The sequence below is a fragment of the Dendrobates tinctorius genome, unplaced genomic scaffold (assembly GCF_039654945.1).
Source record: "Dendrobates tinctorius isolate UK_male_01 unplaced genomic scaffold, ASM3965494v1 ptg000147l, whole genome shotgun sequence".
NCBI classification, from domain to species: Eukaryota; Metazoa; Chordata; class Amphibia; order Anura; family Dendrobatidae; genus Dendrobates; species Dendrobates tinctorius.
Genome location: NW_027361814.1, coordinates 24016027 through 24042105, shown reverse-complemented (window position 1 = coordinate 24042105; position 26079 = coordinate 24016027). Strand labels below are relative to the sequence as shown.

Below are 26079 nucleotides of genomic sequence, written 5' to 3'. Positions count from 1 at the left end.
GATTTGTACGCTTGCCTTCCATAACTAGGGTTCTGGTTTCGAATGCAACCAAGGTGAATATCTGCATGGAGATTGCTTGTTCTCCCCATGTTTGGGTAGGGCTCCTCCTCAGCAACTAATGTGATCAATTTTGTGACTCCGTTGCTGTGAAATAAGTGGAGGACAATTGAGTGGGTTCACACTGTGTGTGGCTAACAGTGTTCTTATAAAGGAGCATTTTGGGGTAATGGAAGTTGTTATTTGATATAAAACAAGCCAACATGGCTTTGGGCTTTAGACAGTACTTCACATTCTCTTACAGTAGTACCTGTGGTAGCTGGGTCATAGCCAGGGTTGTCAACCATCCAGAAATTTCTGGACTGTCCCAAAAAGAACCTCCCTGACGAAGCCACAGCGAAACACGTGAGGGAAACAGTTGTGTGCCATTGGGGTTGGCATCTAGAATAACTAGACCTAAATATTTATAAGATCAGTATTTGTTATGGCAGCTTTTGGATGAGCATGGTTCATTGAGGCTGCTGCTTATCTTATTATTTTTGCGTTTTCTCTTATTTTATACCATCATACATTTGGATTGGGAATTGTTATTTATATAAATTTAATAATATCACATTTGATTGCACTTTATTATTTATGGGTGTATATTCAAATTCATCATATACTTTCTAGCAGTCCATATTGATCAATTTCTATATTAAATAGTGATCCATACTGAACAATTTCCATATAACATTGAATTTTTGATCTTTAAACAATGTTCATGAATGAAATTGATTCCCACATGTGATATTTTATGTTACATACCCTGCTCCCCTCATACATATATACTGTATATATTCACATATGTTTTTATATTTGTTTTATTTTAATTACCGTATGTGTTGTGTAATTTTGTGTTTTGCTTATGTCTTTTTTGTGAATTAAGCAATTAATACAATTCATTATATATGCCTTGCTTTGAATACAATTTTTGGTTAGGACGTAAATATAAACAGATTTAATATAAATATATATAAATATAAACACATTTTTACCATCCATAAAAAAAAAAATTGTTGCGTTCGTGATTTTTTGGGGGCTAAAGAAACTTCTAAAAATGATTATGACTGTAATTAATGCAGATACTATTTTCATATTATAATTATGGGCTGTAGGCATGTATCACTGAAAATTTTAGTGGTTTGTTATGTTTTTTTAATGTATCCATAAAAAAGTGGGCTGCCCATGTTTTTTTTTTTTTTTGAGAAGTTGTCCAGAATAAAAAAAAAAAAACAATACAGTTGGCAACCCTGGCCATAGCTTCAGTACAGTTAGTGATGGAAGAATTAAGCACATGCAACCAATAAGATAATTTCTAAAGTGCTGAAGTAAAGACAGAAGGTCACTATGAATGCTACAGTATTCAATCCATTTTGCATATTAGTGCATGTTGCGTTGGTGCATACGGTCGTATATGCTGTGGTGTTGAATGTCTGACAGTGGCCACAATTTTGATGGATGCTGTAGCACCCGTCCATCATACAGCTCTCTATATGGACGGGTGCTACAGCATCCATACCTGTGTTTTGCTATACAGTTTGGTATACAGATGCATATCAACCAGACAGGGGTCAAACGCATTTAATATGGACTACATGCAGATTTCGTTCCTGCACTAAGTTGTGTAACCATTTAAGGCTTTGTTTTAATATTCCCTTTGACTTCTGCCTTTTTATTTTTAGTCATTACCATGTGGCCATTATCTGGAGAACTAAGACATTGTTAAAAAGATCACATCAAGCGATGTGGTCTCCACTTATAATCACAAGGTCCTAAATATTTCCTCCTTTTACTCTTTATATAATTTACAAGCTTGGCGTTATAGGAAGACGGATAAGGATTTTTTTGTCCTCTGTTTATGACTCAAGTCATAAGTGATAACCCTAGTGGCAAGAGATTGGCTCAGTATTAGCTCCATATGGGGGTCTTCTACTGAACTTTTGTAGTCCATTATTTTGGCAGAGCCACGGCCTCCTGGAAGATGTCCAGATCTATGGGCATGCAGAGCGTATTTTACATGGTGCAAGGCTACCTGGACTTCACAGTTAGGGGAGAGTCAGATGGCCGTATAACTAGGTCGTAACGCAATGCTCGGACTGGCCGTGTGCTCTCCCTACCTGAACCTGATAGCTGCATAGAAATACATGTGGCCACACTAGGGTCAGGAGACCGATGACCAGTCCAAGCATTGCGATCCACATCAGAGTTATACGGCCTTGTGACTATCCGCTTATTCTTAAACTAGATCAGAAGCTGCCACAAAAGTAAAGATGTTCCAAATAGTCCCTATCAAAAGAATCATATCCTCCCTCCTGCGACACACTTGACTTATTGATACCTTCTTTTGCAAAAGAGAATGGCAGAGTAGTCAGCCCGTTTTACTACGAAAAGCCTCACAAGATAATAATAATAATAATAATAAATTTTATTGTTATAGCGCCGACATATTCCGCAGCACTTTACATTTCAGAGGGGATTTGTACAGACAATAGACATTACAGCATAACAATAATCACATACAGTAGATTATAACAAATACCAAGAGGAGTGAGGGCCCTGCTCGCAAGCTTACAGTCTATGAGGAAAGAGGTAGACACGAAAGGTGGGTGGTAACAGTTGCCCTGATTGTATGGACCAGCCATAATGTTAAGTGTGTAACAGTACAGACACAGAGGGCTAATGGAGGCATAAAGCATGTGGGAACATGATGCTGGGAACCTGGTTATGGTAAAACTTTTGGCTGTGCCACACAGGGATAGGTTAGGTTAATGTGTTGAGGCGATAGGCCAGTCTGAATAAATGCGTTTTCAGGACACGCTTAAAATTGTGGGGATTGGGGACTAATCGTATTGACCTGGGAAGTGCATTCCAAAGAATTGGCGCGGCACGTGTAAAGTCTTGGAGACGGGAGTGGGAGGTTCTGACTATTGAGGATACTAACCTCAGGTCATCAGCAGAACGGAGGGCGCGGGTAGGGCGGTATACTGAAACAAGGGAGGAGATGTAGGGTGGTGCTGAGCCATGGAGAGCTTTGTGGGTGAGGGTAATAAGTTTATACTGAATTCTGGAGTGGATGGGTAGCCAGTGTAATGACTGGCACAAGGTAGAGGCATCGGTGTAACGATTGGTGAGGAATATGATCCTGGCTGCAGCATTCAAGACAGATTGGAGAGGGGAGAGTTTGGTAAGAGGGAGACCGATTAGAAGAGAGTTACAATAGTCGAGACGAGAATGAATAAGAGAAACAGTAAGAGTTTTTGCAGAGTCAAAAGTAAGAAAAGGTCGAATTCTAGAAATGTTTTTGAGGTGCAGATGACAAGAGCGAGCCAATGATCGAATGTGGGGGGCAAAGGAAAGCTCGGAATCAAGTATGACCCCAAGACAGCGGGCATGTTGCTGGGGAGTAATAGTGGAACCACACACAGAAATAGCAATGTCGGGTATAGGTACATTAGTAGCGGGAGGAAACACAAGGAGTTCAGTCTTTGACAGGTTCAGTTTCAGATATAGTGAGGACATGATATTAGACACAGCGTTTAGACAATCGCCAGTGTTTTCTAGAAAGGCTGGCGTGATGTCAGGAGAAGAAGCGTATAATTGGGTGTCATCAGCATAGAGATAGTACTGGAAACCAAATCTACTGATTGTTTGACCAATAGGGGCAGTGTACAAGGAGAAGAGGAGGGGGCCTAGAACCGATCCTTGAGGAACCCCAACAGTAAGAGGAAGGTGAGAGGAGGAGGAACCGGCAGAAGAAACAGTAAAGGAGCGGTCGGAGAGATAGGAGGAGAACCAGGAGAGAACGGTGTCCTTGAGGCCAATGGAATGGAGCATAGTGAGGAGGAGCTGATGATCCACAGTGTCGAATGCTGCAGAGAGATCCAAGAGAATTAGCATGGAGTAATGACCATTTGATTTAGCTGTTAGCAGATCATTAGAGATAGCGATCTGTGCCTTCAGGGTGGCTAACCTTAGCTGGAGAACATCTATTACTATAAGCCCCATAAGAACCTCCTACATCCGTATGTACATTAGAGCAGTAGATTATTTTAGTGCAAAGGTTTCTTGCAAGCAAGACAAAACACAAAGAAGCAAAGAAATTCAGTAAGCCAGAGTGCAGATTGAAGCATGCAATGATTGATTTCCATACCGATCCCATGTATCTTTCCCAGTTTTACAAATTAACGCCACCTGATCATTTTGGAACCTAAACATTGAGGGACAGAGACAGAGCTTACACCCATAGACTGCAGAATCATAAATCACATTATAGCAAGGTCATAGAAAGTAAACATCAGGGAACAAGATTGTCCATCTCCTTTTTTTCCCAGCTTTTTTTGTATTTTATCGACTATCCATGACTTTATAGATTCTTGACAACCCTGTTAATGAAAACTTTGTTGGTGAGAAAATCAGCGGCTGTTAAGGAATACAGTCACCTGTCAACCAATGTAAAGAGCAGATCTATGTAAAAGTGATAATTTACTGGTTCTGAGCTCTGATGGCTCCTGACCTCAGATGGCCTGGTATCGCCCTGTTTCTTCAGGTGCTTGACATGGGTTGGTGCAGGGACTTACATTCTGGGAAATTGTGTCATAGCACAGGAATTGAGACGAAGGTTGTGTTTAAACTTCATTTTTGCGCTACCTCCAGTATATCTGGTTTTTAGGACCCCGTACGCCGGGCGTATAAAAAAACCCAAAAAGATTTATTTTGGCCTATGGTGATCCTATGATCCTATGGTGATCCTTTACCAATCAACAGAATTTTATCCCAAAAAATGTTTGGAGTTTTGATAGCTTCCCAGTTAGGTTTTCTTTTCCGGCCTTGCATTAATGCTTTATTCTCATCTCAGTCACATGTTGGAGATGGGAATATCATCCGTCAAGTTCACGGCACAGAAAACAGCAAAGTATGAAATCCCATAGTACTGGATTGCAAAACAAGTGTATCGTGGGAATAATCATTTAAAGGTCGCTCTAGTCACACTTTTGTTAGAAGTTGGGCTATTTTTTTTATTTATACAGTAAGGTGTAGGTGACTGTGCTTGCCCATACAGATACATACTGCAAAACACACAGGAAAAAAACAGGCGGACAAAAAAAAAAAAAAATAATAAAAAAAAAAAAAAAAATATAAAAAAATTGGAAAATGATCCCACACAGGAACTACAAATATGAGAAACAAATTTGTGAAAAATATAGTAGCAACTGGCAGAATTTTAGTCAACTTTTCATACAGCACAGATCTGGAACTAAACAGTAAAGTTCTGTTAAGGAAAGTGATAGGAGATCACATAAGGAGAACCTAAGTAACATTTTTTTCTCCCACGTGGTGTAAATGTTGCTGTTCTCCTGAATTTGTTTTTCTTTTGTTTCTGTACCTCTCCATTCCTGAGATATGGCCTCCTCTTCCTTTTATACAAATCTAGACTTGTTAGCCAAATGGGTGTGGTCCTCAAAAAGACTCCCACATAGAAGAGTTGAGGACCACACCTATATGGTAACTAACAATACTAGATTTACATACAGGAAAAAGAAGGTCATATCTGTAGAATGGAGGGGCCAGAAATGAGAAAAAATAGGAGGAAAGATTCAAGAGAATTGAGGCATTTACACCATGTAAAGAAAAAAAAAAGACATTTATTTCAAGTGACAAATCCTCTTTAATTAAGCTTATATATATTTCAAATAATCATTAAGTTCAGTTTGTTCTGAACAGTACATTTTATCTATACATTTAGGCCTCATTCAGACCGGTGATTTTTCTTGTATGTAGAAACATAGGCCGTTGTTCATCAGTGTTTTGGAAGATTGGATTATTGTGTTAATCAGTTTTCCCCTAGTCCAACAGCAGCACAATATGGGGGTACCATGCCCCTGCGTGCTAATGGGACAAAGTGGAATATTTAATGATTTTTAGTAGTCCCACCCCCTCATCTCCCCCAGGATAAAGGGGGAAGCATCCCAGAAGCCATCAGTTTAATAGCACAACATTAATAAGACATAATTTCCAGGGTGGGAGCCTTGTGCTGCTGTTGGACTAGGGGAAAACATAACACAGTAATCCAATATTCCCCTACGTCTACAGCAGCACAATATCGGATCTAGCATGTATTCTTTATTTGGGAGGGATTGAAACCGAGTCTAGAATAGATCTGGCAAAGGTGGTAGATGGAGCAGAGGAACCTTCTAACCTATAAAATAGAAGGTCATCAGTGTAGACCATGTAGCTGAGCAACATATGTGGTCAATAGATACAGAATCCCTCCCATATTGTGCTGATGGCTTCTGGGATGCTTCCCCCCTTTATCCTCGGGGAGAAGAGGGGGTGGGACTACTAAAAATCATTAAATATTCCACTTTGTCCTGCTAGCGCGCAGGGGCATGGTAACCCCATATTGTGCTGCTGTGGAAGTAGGGGAACAGATCTTCATCAGTATTTGGTCGGCGTGTCAGGTTTTGCCATCAGAGTTTCACTGGCGATTTCCTTAAAGGGGTTTTCCCACAAGCAAAGTTCATTTTAATCAATAGATCTTGGAATAATAATAATTTCCACAATTTCCACATTTTTTTTTAACACATCCAATTGTGGAAATTATTATTCCAAGATCTATTCAATAAAATCAACTTTGTAGGAAGACTCCTTTAAACAAATGTTGCAATGTTAATATTGGACAGCGCTTGGACTTTACACTGAGGCCAACCATGCGCCATCAGCGATTTTTCACGGACTCATAGATTTGTATGGTTAATTTTAGGATAGTTGTATGGGTAATTTTGCTCTCAGTCTCGACTAAAAAAATGGACATGTCTCCATGATTTTTTGCAGACACACGATCTGTAAAAAAAAAAAAAGCCCACAGACATGATTAGCAGCACTGTAGATGACCTAAATAAGGCCTTAACGGGAGTAATATTCATGTACTTAGGAAACCAACTATCTGGACGGCACACAATCCTGGGAAACAGCAATGAGAAGGAAATACTGATCCATGTAGGTGTAGTAAGAAGCAGAATCAAAAAAGGGAACTTTGCTAGAATTTTATACGTGGAATTATTTCAATATTTTTGACTTTAGAATTAAAACATTATTTAGATCTGTCTAACAGAAATAATTAGGTAGATCTATCCTCGGCTTCATTTCTACATGCCATGTTCTTCTTACTTGTCATTATTATTTATAACTACTTTACCACAAACTTCCTGAAAACATAGTTTATTAGAATACACCTGACGGCTCACTGCAGCCGCGGGCGCCAGCTTATAATCTGTACAATATTTTCTTTTTGCTTTTCATTTTTTTTTTTTTTACATAAAAATCATGTCAGAGGGGAGTAAACACCAAAGAGTTTTTTTCGTAAGCTGTACCATCTATTTCGGTGTTCACCATATGTGATTTTTATATTCTATTAGTTAACCCCTTCACGACCTTGAACGTTGGTATGCATTTGATGCGGGCTCTGGCACTGAGCCCGCATTTTTCCCTGCCCATGTCAGTTGATCTAATGCCTCTGACAGCTGCCTTTAACACGCGCAGAGCAAAAGCGTGTCACAAGACCTGCCCATCGGCACTGCTGTCACATGTTCGCGGGGCGCTAATGGGTTGTCAAGTCAACTGGGGGTCTGCAGTATTAATAAAACGTCCAATACATGTTTGGTATCTGCGTACTCGTACTGACCTTGAGAATCAAATTGGCATGTCAGTTTTAGCATTTAGTGAGCATGGTAAATTTAAAAAAAAAAAAAACAATTGTGGAATTGCACTTTTTTTTTGCAATTTCACCTAATTTGGAATTTTATTCCCATTTTCCAGTACACTGTATGATAAAATCAATGGTATTATTCAAAAGTAAAACTCGTCCTGCAAAAAACAAGCCTATGGGAATAAGGGGAGGAAAAACGAAAGGACAAAAATGGAAAAATCGCAAGGTGGTGAAGGGGCTAAACAAACTGACACCAGATACATTAATTATGTTTTAGATTTCAATTTGACATTTTTTTTTACATTTTTTTAAATGTATCTTTACCCAAGGGGACTTTTGCCATCACTTGATCACACCTATACAATACATTCCTATGCTGCAGTATTGCATAACTACACAGACTGGATTTCAAAGGAAATCAAAATCAACTAGTGTCCAGACATGCTTGGGGCACTTCACATCAATACAACAACAAATCCCATATAAAGTGCATATAGGACAAAGAAGAGATCCCACCAATCTAATATATAAAGCTCAATGTGTATGTATGTATGTATGTATGTATGTATGTATGTATGTATGTATGTATGTATGTGTGTGTGTGTGTGTGTGTGTGTCCGGGATTGGCATCCGCACCGTCACAGCCACAGCCACAAAATTTGGCACAGTCACACGTCTGGACCCCGAGAGTGTCCTAGGCTATGTTGTGAGGCGAAATTTTAACCCCGCGCGTTCCAATTCACCAAACAATTTTGCCCCTATCTACATAATGGGGAAAAAGTTTGTGTGTATCAAGCCCCGCCCCTCATTATGATGTCATAATGGTTGCCATGGCGACGCTGATGTCATCATAGGTTGCAGGCCCCGCCGCTCATTATAATGTCATAATTGTTGACTATGGGATGGAGGATGTGTGATGGGTATATGGGCACGGGACTATGGGATGGGGGATATGTATAATGGGTATATGGGCATGGGACTATGAGATGAAGGATGTGTGATGGGTATATGGGCACTCGACTATGGGATGGCGAATATGTATGATAGGTATATGGGCATGGGACTATGGGATGGAAGATGTGTGGTGGGTATATGGGCACTCGACTATGGGATGGAGGATATGTATGATGGGTATATGGGCACGGGCCTATGGGATCATGGATATGTATGATGGGTATATGGGCACGGGACTATGGGATGGAGGATAATTATAATTTGCTATAACTAACCACAGTTAGTTACTATGCCTGGGCAGCGCCAGGCTTTTCAGCTAGTTAGAAATAAAAAAAACAAAATATCTTTATTGATCATCATTAAAAAGACTATATAAAAAGCAAAATGCCGTCTAGGGGACGCTAGAGCACACTACTACATAAAAGCACTCCAAAGGGGGTAATATGTAATTTAAACAAAGACTATCAATTACCAAAACCAAAGGGATACAAAGCAGATCATGGAATACTGTGATTAATCCCAAGATGGTGCATATTCATAGGACAACTCCAATGTACATACAAAAATATATAAATATTGAACAGTATATTAGCAATGAATTATGAGTGTTAAACCCCACAAGAAAATTCTCATAAAATTTAGCTATATATCAATATAGGTAGGATACAGTTAGAATTCACACAGTCCATGTGTATTGTAACACAGGGGTATATTGGAGATGGGCTAAGGTGACACGCTATGCGCCGCAGATACCGACCGGCTCCCACACATTGTGATTGATGGTCTGGTGTTATATAAGAACACGGCCACCCCTCACCCTAGACACGCCCCCGGAAGAAGCTGGCAGTGAAACACGCGTCAGGGTGAGGGGACGCCAGGAGCACTAATACAATTCATCTGGTAACTATTATATATTTGTATTATTAGTTCACTTTTGGCATATTTTGATAGGTTGGATTTATAGGTTATTCCCTTTTATACCTTATGGAGACACTGGGTTTATTCACCTTATATTGTTGGGATATTTTCTTTGTCCTATATGCACTTTATATGGGATTTGGATTTCAAAGGAGTAGTACCATGGCAGACATGCGAGGCCTACAGTAGGCACTTGGCTTCTAGAACAACCCATTAGTACCCTGCAATTGAGTTGTGGGGGTGATTGGCATTGCATGTAAGAGGTTAAACAGTTGCAGCTATGATCACAATAGTTGCTCTTGTGTGCTGGTTGTATAATGCAGCCAGAATCCACACTAAATTTCATTTCTGGCACAAAACATGTCCATATGCCCCTTTTCTTGTATATGAATATCATAAAGTGTGTTCCCAGAACGAGGACCCTTTAATAGCCAGAGTAAAGTTCAGCTGTAAAAAGCTCTGAAGAACTCAGTATGACCATGTATTCATTTGAGTTGGCAGCTTGTAATACAACATTACTCCTGTAGAGGCCACTGCAGGAGGAGCAACTGCTTGCTGATCTCCAGCGATCCCTGATTAGTAGAGATGATCTAGTTTTTATTGTTTTTTGTCCATATAACAAAAAAACAAACAGAAAAAAACCCCCAAAACACTTTATTTCTTATGGAAATTACTTTGTTGAATAACTTACTTCTTGATTCTATTAATTAGCCGAGGTTCATTTTTCTTTATATCACTGATCATTTTTTGGACTTGCCTAGGGGTAGATAAAAAAAAAAGAAAAAAAGTGAAATAAATAAGATTTTTTGTCACAGATACACACACATTTTGATGGTTACATTATAGTTTTGCTTCATCGCTGACATTAGAACCAAGTTTACAAAGAACGGAGTCTTATAGGTTGTATCTAATAGACATTGTCACAAAGTTAGCCAACTTCTCAAACATCTGGCGCTACGCAGGAAATGTATTTGAGGAAATGAAAGAAAAACCAGTCAGTCAGTTGATTGTGACAGACATACATTTATAAGGCATGAATAAGATGACCCGCACTGGGAACCACACTAGGAAACTCCGGCTATAAATTAGCGTCGCCTCTGTTCACACCAGGCTCAGTGCGCACACTTGGAAAATCATCTAATGTACATGTCAAATGTATTAGCCTGGTCGGATAAATCAGTTTTCTACATAGTGTAAATGACTACCACTAATGTTCATAGATAATAAAAAAAACTTTTTTGCATCATGCCCTTATATTGGAAAGCATTGCTGAACAAAATCTTCCAACACAGTTTAACCATTTCAAAACTAGGGTAGCCCCATGGGAATAGTCCCAATGTTTTAGTACACAAAAGCTTGAAATGTATAAAGGTTTTTGTTTTGATGTATTTTCATTTAGATTTAAAGAAGTTTTGCATATTTTAGGTTTTTTTTATTGTTTATTATGCCCCTTTTATATTCGAACTTTTGGAGAAACTGGGAAAATCTAGAAAGGCAAGTCTGTTTTTAACTTTTCTTTTTTTAAAGTTTTAGTTAATTTTTGATATCACAAAGTTCCATAAAAATATATTTTTCACTTCTGTCCTCTTTTTCATTTAGCTGTTTAGGTTAGGTTTTATTTTTGGGCAGCACGGTGGCTCAGTGGTTAGCATGGTGGCTCAGTGGTTAGCGCTGCAGTCTTGCAGCACTGGGGTCCTGAGCTCAAATCCCACCAAGGAAAATATCTGCAAGGAGTTTGTATGTTCTCCCCGTGTTTGCGTGGGTTTCCTCCGGGTTCTCCGGTTTCTTCACACACGTATACCGAGATTTTCTCGCCGGCTTGCAAAATAGACATATAATGGAGCCCTATGACATGGTTTCTAACAGAAACGAAAGAATAGATATAGACACATAGAATGCATATATATATATATATATATATATATATATATATATATATATATATATATATATATATATATATATATATATATATACACACGTCATTGAGACAAACACACACATATATATATATATATATATATATATATATATATATATATATTTAAATTTCATAGAGTTCTTCGTAGCAGAATAGCCGCTAATTCAATTACCGGCTTCTATCAAATCATTCCCCAACCCGACATGAAATGACACATGGTTTACATTCAGTAAACCATTTCATTTCATGTTTTTTTTTTATGTCCCTGACTAATAATTGGATGAGGGTTTGTGTGCAAAATTTGGGAGGTGTAGTTGTTGTTTTAAGGGGTTAGTTTGTTGTAAAAAAATGTGTGGGCTTCCGCTGTAATTTGTCAACCAGAGAGGTTAAGCAGGTGAGTGAGGGCAGATTTTAATAGCCATGAAAGGGACCATTGTTTTTGCCCCCCCGCTACAAAAATCTGCCCCCAGACACCCCAGAAATGGCGCATCTATAAGATGTGCCAATTCTGGCACTTATCCTCTCTATTCCCATTGCCCTGTAGTGGTGGCGAATGGGTTAATATAACAAAGGGTTAATGTCACCATTCGATTGTAAGGTGACATTAAGCCGATTAATAATGGAGAGGTGTCAATAAGACACAGATCCATTATTTACCCTATACTAAGAAAGGGTTAAAAACAACACACAGACATTAATTAAAAAGTCATTTAATGAAATAAATACCCCAAGTTTTTGACAAATTTTTATTAGTTTGGTAATCCCAAAAAAACCATGACCATCAAAAAATAAACATAAAAAATCACCAATATCCTTACCTCTCCGCCGTTCAGTCATGTATATATATATATGTTTGTCACAATGACAAGTGTATATATATATATATATTCTATGTGTATATATCTATTCTTTTGTTTCTTTATTAAACCTGTCAGTGTAAGTTTACTGTATAGCGCACTGAATTGCGGCTTTTCTAAAAGACACCGGGTGTATATTTCTCGCAAGTCATGCGTATTTTTAGCGCACCCATAGACTTTCATTGGCGTACTACGGGCGTAGTACGCTGACAATCGCAGCATGCTGCAATTGGCACAGACCGTAGAATACGGACGAGAAATATACGGCTGTTGGGAGCTACCCCATAGAGAATCATTTGTCCGTGTGTAATGCGTGCTTTTAACGCCTCTCACTCGTCCGTATTCCTCTCTAGTGTGACCCCGGCCTCACTCTCTCCTCCAGTCGCCTTTCAGCTGCTCCCATCTCAACAGGAGAAATATCACCCTTCACTAAAGACAGAACTATACATGGATCTGAGCAGTCACTGATAAGTGGGGAAAAGGAATTTTTTCCCTAATAAAAAATATCACAAAGTTTTGCTTTTTTTTAATTATCACTTATATTGTTGATTTATGAAAACGTGATGTTACTATTTACAATATATATATTTTTAATATTTCGAATTTCTCCCGAAGGTTTCGTTCACCAACACTTTTTTCGCACCTTTTCCTTCAAAAAACAAACATACATGTAAAAATGGCAGGCTTTTATTTTTAAGCATTTTTTTCTGGTGTTTTGTTGCAATAATTTATTTTATTTAGATTTGAACATGCAGTCAAAATCTCTACTAAAAACATGCGATCCACATTACCAAGAGTTTGTCAGGAGCAGTTTGAGGAGACATTCTTGTCTCAGCCACTATGTGCTATAAATGTATATTAGAAGTGGGTCCCACCAACTGAATTTGAGTTAGTCGAAAAAAAAAAAATGGGGCTCCGTCGTGCATCACTGCCCAAACAGAGAGCGGTGCAATTATTATTGATTTGTATAGGAATTCCAACCACCTCTCCACCGACGGGAGTGCACATGAGGGTTCGCTTCTAAACATAGATGCATGGCTCATTGTACATTTATAACACATCCTACAGATATCCCATAAATGAAAAAGTTAGATATACTCTTTAACTGAAGAGCCGATAATTGGCTAATTAGCGTTTGTAAGAATGCTTGTTCCCAATTATTGACTGATTCAAAAATGCAGGTATCGGTAGAACATCACCCTGTGTAAAGAAAGGTAGTTGCTGCCGATAACATGTAATATATTTTGGGGACACAATGATCCAATCAGCTCTTGTTCTGTCCCCATCATTGATAAGCAAATTTGCATAAACAAGCGCCGAGCAATTTGAATATTCGGTGATCTCTTGTTACTTGCCTGAAATGGTCTCATGTAAATGACCCTAAGAACCACTTGTAAGGCTACAGAGTGAAACACACAGAGAAAGACCCATTTGTTTTGCAAATTTTTTATCTTAACAAACATTACTTTGCCACAACTCGGAAAGACAGAGGAACGCAGCGCCTAGAGTCCGAAACCCCAAGTGAACCACAAAATGGTACCGAGGCTAAAAGAAGAGCACAATAATATGTTTATTTTTATATTTCCACCTAGCAGAGATCCTATAAACAAGGGATATAAGAATTTCATTATTACATTAGTTTATTTATGCCCATCAATGTTTACAGATGACACACGAGGACACAATAGATTGATTTTGGAGCCTGTTGCCACTACACACAGACCCTTGCCATTAAGTACTTGTTTACCGGCAACCGGTTTACAAAGCTCACTGTACAGCGGTAATATGACTCTTGGCAGAAGTCTTGCTTGATAACACAGGTATATTTTCAGAAGACATCACAGCTTTCATCCATTCTATAATGATATTATCACTGATCAACCAGAGGTATTTCATCTGTCATCTCAAAATATTCCAGGAGCAAATACACAAGTTCATGAGAAGGTTGGGAGACAGCAAAAACTGAAAAACTGCATAAACCATGGAAAATGGTTTACCTAACGGAGATTGGATATATATATTTATTATATATGGTGGATAAGTAGCGGTGCGCTGTTTAAGATGTTGCAATGCCTTGTTGTAGATTTATTTTATTATGCAATCATAAAGGTGGTAAAAGTAAATGACATGCAAGTCTGACCTCTGCTCTTGCTGAGTCCGGAGATTGGTCTGGGCAGAAAGTAGAACAAACTTGGGCTCTCTGGAGCCTTAGAGATCGTCTAAATGCAGTTGCCTGTTCCCACTCCGCTACTCTTCTCTAAGGTCTACGGAGAGGGAAGGTGTACTTTGACCCCATTCACTGTGCATAGGCAGAAAGCGGCCAATCAGTGGTGGGGGTGCCGTTATACAGAGCTCATGAATATGGAGGACTACATGGCAGCATGTTTACTAGCCCTCTTGTAATAATTCCCTGTTGATAAAACCGTTTTTTTAAATCAAAACTACAGCAAGCAGCACTGTAAATGACAGATCCCTGGAATGTGAGCCTATGTTTGAGAAATTAATATATTTAAAAAAGGCAGACTAGAAACATGTAAGAGAATTTGGGGATCATGAACTATATGTCAAGCAGAGCTATTGAAATACGTGATAATTGACAGACTGTAGCAAATTGGTGGGAGGAGAGCAAAAAATATATTTTTTGTTAAACTTCCTTTTTTTCTATAGAATTGCATTCTATTGTAGTGTTGCTGAGTAGTGGAGAGGACTGAGGTTATGGGTTATTTGCCCATATTGTTACTGGCATCATGTGACATATGCTAGAAAATTGTAAAGAGTAAAAAAGAGAGAGAAGCCAGTGCTGCCTAAGGTTAGAACGCAATACATAAAGTGCATATACACATTCATTTCTAACTGTACCTTAAAATAAGATATTTAGCAAATAATTGATCAATTTTTTGAGCCACCCCGCCACATCAAGGCATTCTCATATGGGGAAGTCCTACTCTACGTTTTTAATATTCACTGTGCCATTACGGCATCCTAAATAAATTAAAAGCAAGACTGCATAAAATGCAAAATGTACCTGAAGCGTCTCAGAATCACTCCCATAGTGCCAGACAGGGCAAGCACAGATAAAGGCTGACCATGCCCGGACATGGACATGTCAGGTCTAACATCCACACTGCCTCACCAGCAACCACAGATGAAGGGTGAAACAGGCCCAGATACAGGTGCCAAAATCAAACAGAGCCTGCTTGATTGTGCACCTGTGCGTGGGCCGGTTTCACCCTTCATCTGTGGTTACTGGTCAGGCAGTGTGGATGTTGGACCTGAAATGTCTATGTCCAGACCTGGTCAACCTTTATCTGCGCTCGCTCTTTATGGCGCCATGCGAGTGATTCAGTAATGGTTCAGGTACAGTTTGCATTCAATATGGTCTTGCTTTTAATACATTAAGGAGGCCGCAATGGCACAGCGAATATAAAAAACGTAGAATAGGACTGCCCCTTATGAGAATGCCTTGACGTGGCGGGGGTGGCTCAAAAAATTGATCAATTGTTTGCTAAATGTCTCATTTTGAAATACAGTTAGAAATCAATATGTGCATATGCACTTTATGTATTGCGTTCTGACCATATGCAGCACTGGCTTCTCTTTTTAATAGAAAATTGTATAGGTATTATAACTTTTGAATGGAATGTTACATTTTTTTTACATTATTCAATCAAGTAAAAACAAATGTAATAACCACCACTCACCATAAAAGCAAACATACAGACAAACCTCTGCTCTTTCATACTTATTGGTGTTTTCCATATTGGGCAGTATACTTTTGTCACTAGGGTACTCTACTCAAAATTGGTTTTCGAAGACCGGAGTCACACTAAACTTATGAAAAATCAGTCCGAGTCTCCCTGCCGAGAGTCACGGGAGTGCAATGCAAGTTGCCATGTGAGTCCAATCCGATTTACATCCGAATGCAGTGTGATTGCAATGCGATTTTAACATGAGCTTTTACATAGATCAATTGTCTGTCATTTCCACATTGTTTTTAAAAGAAATGTGTCAAAACACACAACATACATATAATATATGGGGTTAATAATGAGAGTGTATAATTGACGCCTCTCCATTACTAACCTCAGGAATTGATGACACCTGACAATACAAAGGTGACATCAATCCCCCAACTATCATTCCACTTGCCACCGCTGCTGGGCACGTGGGAAGAGCGAGGCTAAGTGCATCTATGTACAGTCATATGTAAAAGTTTGGGCACCCCTATTAATGTTAACCTTTTTTCTTTATAACAGTTTTGGTTTTTGCAACAGCTATTTCAGTTTCATATATCTAATAACTGATGGACTCAGTTATATTTCTGGATTCAAATGAGGCTTATTGTACTAACAGAAAATGTGCAATCTGCATTTAAACAAAATTTGACCGGTGCAAAAGTATGGGCACCCTTATCATTTTCTTGATTTGAACACTCCTAACTACTTTTTACTGACTTCCTGAAGCACTAAATTGGTTTTGTAACCTCATTGAGCTTTGATCTTCATAGCCAGGTGTATCAAATCATGAGAAAAGGTATTTAAGGTGGCCACTTGCAAGTAGTTCTATTTGATTCTCCTATGAAGAGTGGCATCATGGGCTCCTCAAAACAACTCTCAAATGATCTGAAAACAAAGATTATTCAACATAGCTTTTCAGGGGAAGGATACAAAAAGTTGTCTCAGAGATTTAACCTGTCAGTTTCCACTGTGAGGAACATAGTAAGGAAATGGAAGAACACAGGTACAGTTCTTGTTAAGCTCAGAAGTGGCAGGCCAAGAAAACTATCAGAAAGGCAGAGAAGAAGAATGGTGAGAACAGTCAAGGACAATCCACAGACCACCTCCAAAGACCTGCAGCATCATCTTGCTGCAGATGGTGTCACTGTGCATCGGTCAACAATACAGCGCATGCATAACGCCTTTTTGTATGACCAAACAACTCAATCTTTGTTTCATCAGTCCACAGGACCTTCTTCCAAAATGTAACTGGCTTGTCCAAATGTGCTTTTGCATACCTCAGGCGACTCTGTTTGTGGCGTGCTTGCAGAAACGGCGTCTTTCGCATCACTCTCCCATACAGCTTCTCCTTGTGCAAAGTGTGCTGTATTATTGACCGATGCACAGTGACACCATCTGCAGCAAGATGATGCTGCAGGTCTTTGGAGGTGGTCTGTGGATTGTCCTTGACTGTTCTCACCATTCTTCTTCTCTGCCTTTCTGATATTTTTCTTGGCCTGCCACTTCTGGGCTTAACAAGAACTGTACCTGTGTTCTTCCATTTCCTTACTATGTTCCTCACAGTGGAAACTGACAGGTTAAATCTCTGAGACAACTTTTTGCATCCTTCCCCTGAAAAGCTATGTTGAATAATCTTTGTTTTCAGATCATTTGAGAGTTGTTTTGAGGAGCCCATGATGCCACTCTTCATAGGAGAATCAAATAGGAGAACTACTTGCAAGTGGCCACCTTAAATACCTTTTCTCATGATTTGATACACCTGGCTATGAAGTTCAAAGCTCAATGAGGTTACAAAACCAATTTAGTGCTTCAGGAAGTCAGTAAAAAGTAGTTAGGAGTGTTCAAATCAAGAAAATGATAAGGGTGCCCATACTTTTGCACCGGTCAAATTTTGTTTAAATGCAGATTGCACATTTTCTGTTAGTACAATAAACCTCATTTGAATCCAGAAATATAACTGAGTCCATCAGTTATTAGATATATGAAACTGAAATACCTGTTGCAAAAACCAAAATTGTTATAAAGAAAAAAGGTTAACATTAATAGGGGTGCCCAAACTTTTACATATGACTGTATTCTATCTATTCTAACCTGTAACTCTGTGATTTTACAGTTTGCGGCACATGAATTGCCGGCTTTTCAAAGGACACATATGCGGAAAAATCTGACAGTATTCGCATGGTCCGAGTGCTGTGCGATTTTTTTTTTCTCGCACCCATAGGCTTATTGCGATTTTACACGGACGCCAAATACAGCTGAGAAAATAAATGCTGATGTATGCTGCCCCATAGATTAACACTGGGCAGAGTGCAATGCCATCTTTTATCGCATAGTACTCGTCCGTTTTCCACTGTAGTGCGACTCCGGCCTAAAGCCCCCGTTACACACTGCGATATCGCTAGCAATGTCGCTGTAAAGTCACCGATTTTGTGACGTTGCAGCGATATTGCTAGCGATATCTCTGTCTGATACTTACCTCCAACCGGCTCCCCCGCTGGTTATCGCTGATCACGCGAGAAGCTCCTGGACCATTCCTCGTCGGCAACTTCCTGCTGGGCTTCCTGCTGTGACGACGAGTGACGTGTGGAGCCGGGCGGGAGGACGCAGGATCGCCGCGTCTGACAGGTAAGTAGCGATCCCCGACCACCGCTATGTCACTGGTGAGATCTGCCTGTGTGGCAGCTCACTAGCGACCACCTAGCGATGCACCAGCGATCCTGACCGCGTCATATCGCTAGTCGGGATCGCTGGTGCATTGCTAGGTGTAACGGTACCCTTAGTCATACAATCCTTTTAGGAGGTTTTTCACTAATTTGGATATGTCCAAATTTTCTACTTTATCTTGGTCGTGGCAAACTAGGGTATTATATAACTAGTTTTCTCGTTATACATGTATCTGTATTTATAGTTGTCATTGTATGGGTATCATCATACCTTACATAGACACATGCAACTATTTGTTTTCATAGGGAACAGACTTTCCAGGAAAGAAAATTATATTTCTGACAATGATATGTATTAAACAGTTTCTTGGCCAAACCAGTTATACAACATGATTTACCTTCCTTCTTACACTTACAGTAAAAATTTCATTATGACCTACTTTTTCTAAGGGAGGCATAATTTTATGGCAAGAGAAAGTATCACCTATAATATTTTGTAATAATTAAAAACAGATGCAGATATGTATTCTTTTTCTAATATTTTTCTTTGTGATTATAGACTTTTTTTCTTGTATATGAACTTGGGGTGGAAATCTTGTCTGGACTTCCTTTAACAGCATGTAAAAGTATGGACAAAGAAAGCAAGGAACACATGTTCATTGATTTCTAAAGGATAGTTTTCTAGGCATGCTCTATAACCTGTGCAGAGGTCATTGTACAGAGAGAGAGGGAGAATTGTGACCATTAGCTATTACGCCTTCTGGATTCTATGTTACATGCACATAGGTGTTAACTTCCATTGTATGTCTGCCTGTGAAGATAATGAGATGACTGATGGTCAGTGAACGCCCAAGAAGCATCAATCCATAATTAGGCATGGTGGGCTAAGTGAAAATTGCAAGATTTCAGAATTTAAATTTCAAAATTACCGTAATATAGTGAATTGGAAAATGAAACAACAAATTTTTAACAATATTTTTAAATTAAAAACTTGATTTTAAAGAACAATTTTCTGATGACATATCAGGTTGTAATACCAGTGGTGGAGGTCCAACAGGCCGGCAGCATGTACCTAGCGGATTGGGGTGGACATTACTCTGGGAGAAATTCTCTGCATTTCTAAAGAGGGGAATATTCAGTATATAATATAAGGATATAAATGGTAAACATGTTATTCATGTCATTTCTTATGTTGAGCAAATCAATATTTCTAAGGGATCGCTCCCACAAGCACATAAATCGGATGAGTGCAATCCAATAAAAAATGGCATTGCACTCAGGCCAATGTTATTCAACGAGGCAGTGCAGATCTGCTATTGTTTTCTCACTTGTAATCGGCATGGGGGGGCGGGAAATCGCAGCATGCTGCCAGTGGATGCTTAAATTGGACGAGAGTTGTCAATGCAAGTCTATGGGTGCGAGAAAAAAAATTAAGAAGGAATTGGACAGGGAATACTTCCCTCTGGTGTTAAGAAATATGTGTTACCAAAGACAATACACACAGAGGTAAGAAAACAAAAAAATTGATAGAAAATCAGGCAATGTGTACATAGCTTAGGGCTACGAGAAGCAGTTCTTCAGCAAAACACATCCGCAAGTTAGTATTCTTGTACATAAGCCCAGGTAGTAGCTTCTCCAAAAGAAATGCGGGGATGGTCATGAGACAATATGCAAAGAATATTTTTGGTATGTCGGCGTAGCTCAGTATACAGGCACTGGAAGTGGCGTCTTGTGGTTCGTTGTGAGATTAATGGATGAACCTACATTCTGCGCTGCCTCCTTGGATCCACTATTAATGGGTACCGTTCCCCTAAACTTTTGGGACAGCACCCAGAGTAATAGAACCAGGACCGCCATTAGGGCATTACTGCCATTACTGCTGTATGGGCCGCAGGACCCTGCCTCTTGTGCTTCTGCTCAACGGGCCCCATCGTGCACTAATGTGCTGTGTGCTGCATTCCTGCTGTGCACTTGTCAGTGCCGGGGCCCAGGAGCTTACTCGGAGCTGTGCACAGCCGCCTAACCTTGATGGCTGCACAGCTCCGACTCCCTCTGCCCTCCCTGGACTTCTGGTCAGGTGTCGGCGCGTATGCGATGACGTCATCGCATACGCGCCGACATGTAGGAGGACACTGTGACTAGAAGTGGAGCTGCACCTGCTGGGGATCACTTATGAGGCAAGTATGTAAAATCCCCTCTACACCCCCCAGTACCTCCTGAGTCCCAGTGTCCCTTCCGGATCCTTCATGGGTGCCGCCATCTTGCAAAATGGTGGGAGCATGCACAGTGCGCCGGCTGAATCTGCCGAGTGGCAGATTCATTCAATCCTTCCAGGTACAATTTGATCACTGTGATAAACCCTATCACAGTGATCAAAATAAAAAAAAGTAAATAAACCCCCTGTTTATCACTCCCATAGGTAGGGAGATATAATAAAATAAAGAAAATATATTGTGGTGTAGTAACCACTGTGTCCGCTAGGGGGCGCTGTGTGGAGGTCCCAGGAGAAGGGATGAATGGCAGAGTGTTGAGTGGCCATTATGTATCTCAAAGTGGGTGGCTTTGAGATGGAGACTTATGTATGTGTGATCAGCAAGGACATTGCTGAGGTGCTGTGTTAATATGTGAGGGAGAAGTCTCCAGGTAGCTAGAGAGTTGGGGGGGCCTGGTTACCTACAAACCCACCCAGGGGGTGTGTTTAAAGCACGGTTGTAAAGAGTGTGAAAATGCCTGAAGTACCTGTGATGAGGTCAGAGTCATGTGACCCAGTGGGCGTGGCCATGAACGATATAATGTGGCCGGGGTGAGTCACAAGGGGTGAATGCAGGGACCTGGTTGGTCCAGAGCAGAAGGTCCAGTGAGGAGAGTTGCCTCCTGGCTAACAGCCTGTGGAGTGGCTGTGTGTAATGGCTGCCAGCGTCTGAGAGTCCCAGAGGAGAGAGTGGATGTCTGCAGCTTGGAGCAACAGCCATGAGGAAACCCTGACGTGGGTGAGATAATGATGAGGCTGAAGAGCCTGTGTATGCTGGACATTGCTAACAGAGGGAAACTCTGAAATGGACACTATGCTGGTGAAAGGAACTGTCTGTTGCTGTGATGGTTTATGCTGCATAATAAACCGCATGGACTGCTATGTTTCATTGGAAAACCTGTGCCGGATGTGATTTGTTCGCTGCCTAGCGAGAATCCCGTAACTAAATGACAGCGCTACCTCACAATATTTATTTTTATTTTTCCATTAGGGTTAGGGTTAGAATTAGGGTTAGAATTAGCGTTAGGGTTAGAATTAGGGTTAGGCTTAGAATTAGGGTTAGGCTTAGAATTAGGGTTAGGGTTGGAATTAGGGTTAGGGTGGGAATTTGGGTTGGAATTAGGGTTAAGAGTGTGTTGGGGTTGGGATGATGGTTAGGCTTGTGGTTAGGGTTAGGGTTGGGATTAGGGTTGAGATAAAATTGAGGAGTTTCCACTATTTAGGCACATCAGGGGGTCTCCAAACGTGACATGATTCTAGCCAATTTTGCATTCAAAAAGTCAAACGGTGCTCCCTCCCTTCCAAGGCCCGACGTGTGCCCTAACAGTGGTTTACCCCCACATATGGGGTATCAGCGAACTCAGGAAAAATTGCACAGCAACTTTGGGGGTCTAATTTCTCCTGTTTCCCTTGGGAAATAAAAAATTGCGGGCTAAAAAATCATTTTTTGAGGAAAAAAAATGATTTTTTATTTTCACAGCTCTGCGTTATAAACATCTGTGAAGCACTTGGGGGTTCAGAGTGCTCAAAACACATCTAGATAAGTTCCTTGGGGGGTATATTTTAAAAAACGGGGTCACTTGTGGGGGAACTGCAATGTTTAGGCACACAGGGGCTCTCCATACGCAACATGATGTCCGCTAACGATTGGAGCTAATTTTCCATTCAAAAAGTCAAATGGCGCTCCTTCCCTTCCGAGCCCTGCCATGTGCCCAAACAGTAGTTTATGACTACATATGAGGTATCAGTGAACTCAGGAGAAATTGCCCAACAAATGTTAGGATCCATTTTATCCTGTTGCTCTTGTGAAAATGAAAAAAATTGACGCTAAAAGAAAATTTTTGTGAAAAAATGTACTTTTTCATTTTTACTGATCAATTTGTGAATCACCTGGGGGTTCAAGGTGCTCACTATGCAACTAGATAAGTTCCTTAGGGGGTCTAGTTTCCAAAATCAGGTCATTTGTGGGGGAGCTCCAAAGTTTAGGCACACAGGGGCTCTCCAAACACGACATGGTGTCTGCTAACGATTTGAGCTAATTTTCCATTCAAAAAGTCAAAGGGCGCTCCTCCCCTTCCGAGTCCTGCCGTGGTCCAAACAGTGGTTCCCCCCACATATGGGGTTTCATCGTACTCGGGAAAAATTGGACAACAACTTTTGGGGTCCACTTTCTCATTTTACCCTTGGGAAAATAAAAAAATTGTTGCTAAAAGATATTTTTTGTGACTAAAAAGTTAAATGTTCATTTTTTCCTTCCATGTTGCTTCTGCTGCTGTGAAACACCTAAAGGGTTAATAAACTTCTTGGATGTGGTTTTGATCAGCTTGAGGGGTGCAGTATTAAGAATGGTTTCACTTTTGGGTATTTTCAGCCATATAGACCCCTCAAACTGACTTCAAATGTGATGTGGTCCCTAAAAAAATGGTTTTGTAAATTTTGGAGTAAAAATGAGAAATTACTGGTCAACTTTTAACCCTTATAACTTCCTAACAGAAAAATTTCTGTTTCCAAAATTGTGCTGATGTAACGGAGACATGTGGGAAATGTTATTTATTAACTATTTTGTGTCACATAACTCTCTGGTTTAACAGAATAAAAATTAAAAATTTGAAAATTGCAAAATTTTCACCAAATTTCCAATTTTTCCACAAATAAACGCAAAAATTATTTACCTAAATTTACCACTAACACGAAGCCCAATATGTCACGAAAAAACTGTCTCAGAATCGCTAGGATCCGTGGAAGAGTTACAGAGTTATTACCTCATAAAGGGACACTGGTCAGAATTGCAAAAAATTACCTGTCATTAAGGTCAAAATAGGCTTGGTCATGAAGGGGTTAAGAACCTAACCGGCCCAGTACCGAGTAACCTAAGGCCCTGTGGGGCGCACCAATTACACTATATGAAGGCTATATAGGGGCCATCATGCAGTGTAGGGATTACAGTGAGAAGGCCATCATACAGTGTGGGAGCTAATGTAGGGTCTTTGTACAGTGTGGGGGACCATCATACAGAATTGGAGCCATAGAACAGTTTGGGGGCTCTAAAGGGTTAGTATACTGTGTGGGGGCATTATAATGTGTAGAAGTGAGCCTCAGAACATTATTAAATGTTAAGTAGGCACTTATTGTTATAGGCGCACTGTAGTTATTGTCACTGTCAAAGGGGTACACAAAGGGCATTATTACTCTCTAGGGGGCAAAATGTAGGCACTGTTTTCTAAAGCACCTTCACATGGCATTACTATATTCTAGAGGTTTGTTTTACCATCTAGAGGTACCGTACGGCAACAGCAGCTCAGTATTGGGGTATCATCAGAATAAGGAGTTTGTGCAGGTTGGGAATAGATGGTGATGGGGCTGGAAATATGAGAAGTGAAATGTGTCTTTGTTGTAATCTCTGCAGCCGAGGCCATACTAGAGAAGTTGTCATGTTGGTCTGGGCCAATGGAATAGATGGGAAAAGTGAGTTAATGACTATCAGAAAGAATGTCAGCTGTAAGATACCATCTCTAACTGTACTATGATCTTTTATACTGTATGTCCTGCAGGACTGGTATCTACCACTATACGGTCACCATATGGCGGCAAAATTAGTGTTGGTCTTTGTATTAGTAACAGTGTGGTCATCTGCTGATGTTCTCCTAAATCCAGTATTAGAGGCCGCCACCATAGTTGTAATCAGGGTTACCCAGAAGTTTGGCCCCGTGAACCAAAACCCTGGATACACCTTTCAGTCTATGCATTGTTCAGAGTACTCTAATTTACCTTTAAAAAAAGATAATAATGGCACAGCACTGTTTACCTATACACAAAATGAGCAGCTCATCACTTCAATACTTTTAACGGCCAAGGTCAGGACTGGCTCAATGTTTTGATGGCCATTAAGCAGAACAGCCCCAGTGGTCCCCTTTTTGCTGTACCCAGCAGTTGAATTGCAAAAACTGGATGCACCAAATTTGGCCCAGTAGGTACAAGCGATGCCCAGGATGCCTGGCCAAGGGTGGCGGCTGTAGATGTAAAGACTGCCCTCGTGTACCTGCCATGGAAGACTTAACTTGATGTCTTACTAGTGCCATGGAGGACTGGACACCTGACTAGAGCAATGCAAATATTTTTTGCTTACAACAAAACCAATTATATATATTAAAAAAAATAGTTCTTACACAGGTTTGCGTCTTACCCATCCAAGCAGCAAACAATTAGCGCGCCAGATTTAGTTTTAACTCCATGTCCATGGGTAAATTGACTCATTCTTGCTTATGGAAGCCATAATGCAAATTGTCAAGAACAGGCCAGATGCAATATAACGTGAGACGACTTAGATTAGGATTCAGGCATCTTTGCCTGCATGTTGGTGTTTTTATCTAACCTAGTCTTTTTGGTGTTTTTCTTGTTAGAGTAGGGACCTTTGACGGAAGTTGCGAGCTTATGTATTGTGGCCATGATATAAACTAATACCGCACATATATCACTATGTGTTTTTTGCACTGTATATTTTTTCAGGGTGCAGCTGGGCCCAGATGGCTCTGTAAACTGTGGCCTCTGTTCACACAGTATGCATTTTTTAGCACTGGCTGGCCTGCCTGATCTAATAATAGGGGCGTCACTAATAGGTTTAGCCGGATGCTTTGCATTTTCTGTGTGAACACTGCCACATACAGATTCTATTTTTTGTGCATTATCATACTAAGCGGCCATATCCTGATTGGAGGCTGGCTGTCTTATCAGGTAATTTTGTATCTGTGCCATCTTAATGGGTCCGCTGCATCTTGTTTAGTGCATTTGTTCTGTGGCCTGGGCAGGTAAGCATCTTTGCCTGCTTGTTGGCGTTTTTATCTAACCTAGCCTTTATTGGCGATTCTGTATTTTTGCAAGAACTGGATTCTATTTATAGGAGTCTGCAGCTCCAAACCAGACACCAGATAACTCCAACCCAACATGGGTTTTGCTGACATTTTGCTAAATTGCAGGTGCTCATTAAAATAATCACAATTGTCATTGTAATTTTTCCAGTTTATATAATGTAAAATG

At 40.1% G+C, this 26079-nt stretch overlaps 1 protein-coding gene across 8 annotated transcripts in view; it reads right to left on the bottom strand.

Moving 5' to 3' along the window:
* The window catches only part of BLNK (B cell linker), a 383923-nt gene that overhangs the window by 56978 nt on the left and 300866 nt on the right, over positions 1–26079 (bottom strand). For 4 of the 8 annotated variants that reach the window (XM_073546530.1, XM_073546534.1, XM_073546531.1 and 1 more), the window contains 2 exons: positions 10308–10373; positions 4190–4246 (listed from right to left, as the gene is read on the bottom strand). In XM_073546530.1, coding sequence (XP_073402631.1) covers positions 4190–4246; positions 10308–10373 — 123 coding nt within the window. The remainder of the gene's footprint in view (positions 1–4189; positions 4247–10307; positions 10374–26079) is intronic. The other 4 variants (XM_073546532.1, XM_073546537.1, XM_073546533.1 and 1 more) reach the window with 1 other exon arrangement.